Source organism: Zea mays, chromosome 1 (assembly GCF_902167145.1).
Source record: "Zea mays cultivar B73 chromosome 1, Zm-B73-REFERENCE-NAM-5.0, whole genome shotgun sequence".
NCBI classification, from domain to species: Eukaryota; Viridiplantae; Streptophyta; class Magnoliopsida; order Poales; family Poaceae; genus Zea; species Zea mays.
Window position 1 is genome coordinate 144,253,741 of NC_050096.1, and position 5,916 is coordinate 144,259,656.

General features: G+C 42.0%; 1 protein-coding gene across 1 annotated transcript; it reads right to left on the minus strand.

Moving 5' to 3' along the window:
* Positions 1-1,023: 1,023 nt before the first annotated feature.
* Positions 1,024-4,972, minus strand: LOC100281069 (glyoxylate reductase). Its single transcript, NM_001153988.3, has 2 exons — positions 4,447-4,972; positions 1,024-1,656 (listed from the first exon to the last, which is right to left on the minus strand). The coding sequence occupies exons 1-2, from the start codon at positions 4,885-4,887 to the stop codon at positions 1,135-1,137; spliced, it is 963 nt and encodes a 320-aa protein (NP_001147460.2). The 5' UTR covers positions 4,888-4,972; the 3' UTR covers positions 1,024-1,134.
* Between the last annotated feature and the right edge of the window lie 944 nt (positions 4,973-5,916).

Here is a 5,916-nt window from a genome sequence, read left to right on the forward strand (position 1 = left end):
CAGGATTTTAGATCAAATGTAATAAGCTTAATAATCAAGCATAAACACAAATAGTAAGGAGCTGTGTATTAAATAAAATAACATAATTTAACACAGGTAAACAACCTCAACAAATAGAGATATAATTAGGCACAAATATATACTTGATGCTGAAATTAACAACACACTAAAACTCAGACTTTCACGTTGTCTCACTACACCGCTATTATCATTGAGCAAACAGATCCACCCACAATAGTGCAATCACACCCAAGTATTTAATACTAGCAGATTGCACAAAATTAAACAGTAAATAAAGTTAGTCAACGGGTAACTCACATGACGTAGATTGTCTACATGGGAAGACCAGCTCACGAACACAAGGTTCTGTCCCAGAAAACCAATTCTGTCGCCCACGTTCGGACCTGCACGGCGGGAGGTTGACGGAGATACTAGAGCCGCTGCTGAGGCCGTGGGATACGTCCACCGTACCAGCCCGAGAAGAAGAACACCGCACAGCAGGGAGCCCAAGCACCAGGCCACGGTAGACAATAATCAGACAAACACATCACCACACAGGCGCACAAGTGAAGCAAGGAGCACGGAAGAACATCGATGTACAAGAGCAGCACCACCTCTACCAGCTTCCAACCACCAGCAAGATGAATATAGGAACGCTAGAGACCAATTTGCGAGCAAAGTAGAAGAGCCGAGTTCCAACACTAGCAATTTACCGGCCATGCTTTTATGGAGACAAGAAGTGGAGAGGAGACCAACTGATTTGCGAGCAGATCGGACCAACGAGCAGCGCAAAGCACGACTTCCCTTGAATTGCCGCCGCCCCCACTCCCTTCTCTGCTCCAACTTCGGAGCTCGGCACCCTGGTGCCCTAGTTGCTCTCACCAGCCAGCTGGGCTACCCGGCCTATTGGGTCTTGAGGTGGCCCAGTTTAGCTTGTCTCAATATTTTTTTAATAAAGAGAAAACCCTAAAATTACAACACATTATATCCGCGAGGAGGTAATGCTTTGGAAGGCAAAGTTTCTTGATACTTAACAATTGTGTTGCTTTGTTATTAATTCACAGCATTTGAAAACAAGTGACCAAATTCCATACATGCCGCGGAAGCTCGGCTTAAAAGTAATTATTGTCAGTGTCAGACAACCGGAGTGAGCAGCGGCATGTTGAGAGCGTGCGCCTCCAGATTGGCGAGCACCAGGTCCGCCATGGCCTTGCGGGTCTCATGCGTCCCGCTGCCCATGTGCGGTGCCAGGACGACGTTGTCGAGCGCCATGAGCGCCTGCGGCACGTCCGGCTCGGCCTGGAACACGTCCAGCCCCGCGCCGCCGAGGCGGCCATCGGCGAGCGCCGCGACGAGCTCGGGCTCGTCGACGTGCGCGCCGCGCCCAACGTTGACGAGCACGCCCGTGGGGCCGAGCGCCTCGATCACCTCGCGGCTCACGATGCCGCGGCTCTGCTCGTTCAGCGAGCAGGCCACCACGAGGACATCGCTGTTTGCTGCGAGCTGGAGCACCGTCGGGAGATAGATGTAGTTGGGGTACGCATCCTGCCTTGTTCTCTGGTAGTAGCAGACCGGGCAACCGAAGCCTTCCACTCGCTTGGCAATGGAAAGCCCTATCCTGCCCAGCCCAATGATGCCGACCCTTTTGCCACTGAACTGCAAACAGAACAACCCAGGTCCCAGACCTTGACAAATTAATTGAACAAGCAAATAAACGACCAAGGAACAGTGTTCGTTAGTTTTGTTTTTATACTCAGTCGGTTCTAAATTTATTTTATACTGTTCTAGCTTTTTGGATATATAGTTTTTATCATACAACTATATTTATGCTTTTACCAAATACGGAGCAACTACTACGTACCTAACGAAAAAAATTAGAGCAATTTATAAAGCAAAACTAAGAGTGCCTTGAAATTTGTATTTCAATACAAGCGATTGAGCAGGGGACATGTTTAAGGGGCCTGTTTGGATCTCAATAGCTAAAGCAAAGGTACTAAAATCTAGTCACTTTAGAAGAAAGATCTAAACAGAAAGGTGACTAAAAGGATAACTTTTTCTAAATAGGCTCTAAGGGCTTGATTGGTTTCTGAACAAGGCACCCTGACTTGGATCGAGCTATAGATAGAGCCATCCAAACAAAAACTGGAGCGGAATGGTTCTGGATCTGAGGAGAATATTCCCTAATTGAAGCCATTCCGTTCTAGTTACTTTGTAACCAAACAATAACAAAATTAGAACAGAACGGTTCCGTTCTACTTGGCTCTTCAACCAAACACTACCTTAGTGACTCGCATCCTCGTAACTTGGCTGAGCTCGAGCAGGCTCTTGTGAGCCAGAAACACAATCGAATCTCTCGCTTGTCACTTTTTGCATTATCTGAATTAGATCGAGCTATAGATAGATCCATCCAAACAAACATAGCTTGCATCGCTACAACAAGATTAGAGAACCAATCACGCACACATATATAAAGATGCTGCATCCTAGGAAGTTAGGAGCCGAGTTCAATCTCATCAGCGAAACCAATCAAGCCCTAATTTGTTGCGCGTAATAAAGATGCTGCATCTTGGGAGCCGAGATCAAATAGTAGTACTCCTAAGCTGTAATTACTAAATATGGAACTAATATGTTGCTTCCGTCCACTTCTAACATGCTACATACATTATATTTATCAGTACACTCAAAAAAAATTGTGCACATGCTTCTGCTTTCCAACTATTTTTCTAAACATTTTGTGTACTATATATTAACTCATACTTTGTCTGTTCCAAATTAAAATTTATTTTAAGTGATTAATAGATTTATACAATACTTGATATATGTGTTTATATTTATCATCATCCATTTAAATATAAACATAAGAACTAAGAGATAAAACAACAACTATTTTGATACAGAAGAAATACATAATATTTATATACAATTTAAAATCTTACGTATGAATTTCATATCACGTGCGTACATAATATTATATATCACGTGCGTACATAATATTATGTAAAATTTAAAATATTGTATACGATAATACGAATTAAATATGGCGCGCAGGGCGACAAACACTACTAACAACTGATGAGTCGTTGAGACATGATGCGGTCGTAGTACAGAAATGCGTCACGCTGCCGTGCTGCCTATGTAGCATGCTGCGCACAAGTTAATCATCTTCGATCGAGGACAATCAACGAAATTTGTGTCCGTCGCAGATGAGCGATAGAAGAGAACTCGGAATAGAACAACATGACTTGGCGCGCACGGTGATGGAACCAGAGAGCCGGGTCAAAATATACAAGCGAACGGGGGATGCAGTCCACTGGGACCACGCCACCGCTACTAGTACTGCTTTGCCTCTGCTTTAAGGTTTGACACAACGAGGCTTTTTTTTAAAAAAACTATACTATCTGTCTAAAGGAACATACATCTTTATTTTTTTCAAAAATTCAATAGTTTTATGTTTGAGAAAATATATAAAATAACACCATATATTTGGAGATTCCTATTAACAACTTTCTGTCTTTTATTTTTTACTTTTCATGATACCCTCATGCACGTTCTCTGCAGAGCCGTACCTGAGAGGTGCGAAGGGTGCGACCACACCGGGCCCAAAAAACAGAGTGTCCTCTAGCCACCAAACGCTAGCATTTTTTTTAGTTAAATCTATCTATCCTAGACACAAATACGTAAAGAGCGATACACTATCGATCAGTCTTGTTTAGATTGTTAAACTAATGTCTCAATTACTTATCAAATACTCTATCCATTCTAAAATAGTATTTGTTTTATCTCTCGATTTTTATGTTTATATTTAACTACATGATGATGAATCCACTAAAGAAGCAAAACGAATTCTATTTTGATATAGATTTGATATAGAGATAGTATTATTTACTGTACACATGATGGTTCTAGCGACGGAGAGAAGATTTTTAAAATTGAAATATTTTTGTGAACAATTTAAAGTCAACAATAACTCAAGAGAGGTTAAATGGCTTGACGATCCTATGAGTCGAAAAGAAATTGTTGAATGAGATTGATCTCAATAATATAATCGATGATTTTGTATCCCAAAATGTTAGAAGATATTTTTAATGATATCAGATAACAAGTAAGTGTTTTTGGCTATATTTTATATTTTTCATCTTATATATATATGGGATAAGGTCTTCAAATCAGATTTCACATCTGTCCTCTAAAAAGTCAGGAACTGCTGTGTGCTCCGCGTGACCTAGACGCTCTGGGCGGCCAACTTAAATTAAAAGTTTATTGATATTAAAAAAAGAGGTCTACAGCTTTTCTAATTACTAATGGAGTAGTATATTTTTTGCTAAAGTCCTTTTCTAGCTAGAGTTTAAAAAAATGTCTCTGTCTCTTTTCCAATTATAAGTAATATGAAGCAATGCTCACGGCGTAGAAGCGCAGGATACTTAACGAATAGAAGCAAAAACGAACCCGAGTGGTGAGACCGTAGTGGCCATCATTGGCCTTCCACAGCCCGGCGCGGACGTAGCTGTCGGCGTGCGGGATCCTGCGGAGAGCGGCGATGGCGAGTCCCACGGCAAGGTCCGCGACGTCGTCGGTGAGCACGTCGGGGGTGTTGGTGACCCGGACCCCGCGCTCGCGGCATCTGGTAAGGTCCACGCAGTCGTAGCCGACGGCGTAGCACGCGATGATCTCGAGCCGCGGGAGGTCGTCGATGAGAGCCGGGTTGCCGCCGAAGCCCGAGCCGCCGCCAATGACCACGGCGCGGATCGATGATGCGTGGGCACGGAGGAATTCTCCACGGCGGTCATGCGGCACCTCCCAGAGGCGCAGGAGGCGGCAGCGGCGATCCAGTTCTTGCTCCAGGTATGTGTCGAGCGGGTGCAGGAGCAGCACACCCAAGGATTCCATCGCCGCTCACTCGCTCAGGCAGCACGCAGGAGTAGTTTAGGGAGGTTGGACTTGGATGGGCAAGGGCGCAAGGCACGTACGGTACAAAAAAGATGGCGACTAGGCTGTTGCTTATGTATGTCGCCAGCGGCTCAATTCCGAGGACATCGTTGAGAGACCAAAATTAATATACAGGTGCCTGTTGATTGTGTATTTGAATTGGAACGCAGCAGCCGGCCAGTTATTTTATTTTGAATGGCTTTGGATCTAACAACTAAAATTTTAATCTTTATCGTATCAAATGTTTGAATGATGATTAATGATATTAAATATAATCTAATTATATAGATGAAGCCTAAAATATGAGATAATTTTTAAAATCTAATTACTTATAATTGATATTTAAATATTTGATATGACACTAATTAAATTTTATTCAGAGCAACCAAACACCCTTTTAGCTGGCATAGAGTTGCCAATTTATTTAGCTGACGACGAGTCTGTCTAAAATAAACCCAAAACATGCCATAGTTTTAAATTATTGCACCACTAGAATAAAACAAAAAAATTTGATAGGAACAGGAACCAACCATATCATTCTTATTTTTTAACTAACAATATACAAGAAAGCTACGTATTATTTTATTCAAATAGAAACAAAACATAAAACATAAACACAAAGAGTTAGGCAAAGAGGCCAATCCAAACGCGAATACACACACAACCAACCATGCCAACAATAAAATAAAGGAATAGTAGTGGTGCACTACAGAAAATAACTTATTTTCGTTGGGTTTATAGTTATTTTTGGCAACATTGTCTTATTCATCATAAGTCTGTGTTATTTTCAGTAACGACCATCAAAAATTAGTTATTTTTGGTGACCAAGAAACAGCAGCCAAAAATAACCCTAGAAATGGTTATTTTCAACGCTATTTTTGACTATCGAAAATAGTTGGTCATGTTCTTATTTTTGGCGGCCGAGCATGGACGCAAAGAATAACCACATAGCTCATGATAAATACTATGTTATGTTGGTCACTCAAAGGC

Coding starts and splice junctions, on each gene's coding strand:
- LOC100281069 (NM_001153988.3), bottom strand. CDS start 4,887: ATGGAATCCTTGGGTGTGCTGCTCCTGCACCCGCTCGACACATACCTG. Junction 1,657..4,446: donor ACTACGGTCTCACCACTCGG/GTTCGTTTTTGC, acceptor TTCTGTTTGCAG/TTCAGTGGCAAAAGGGTCGG.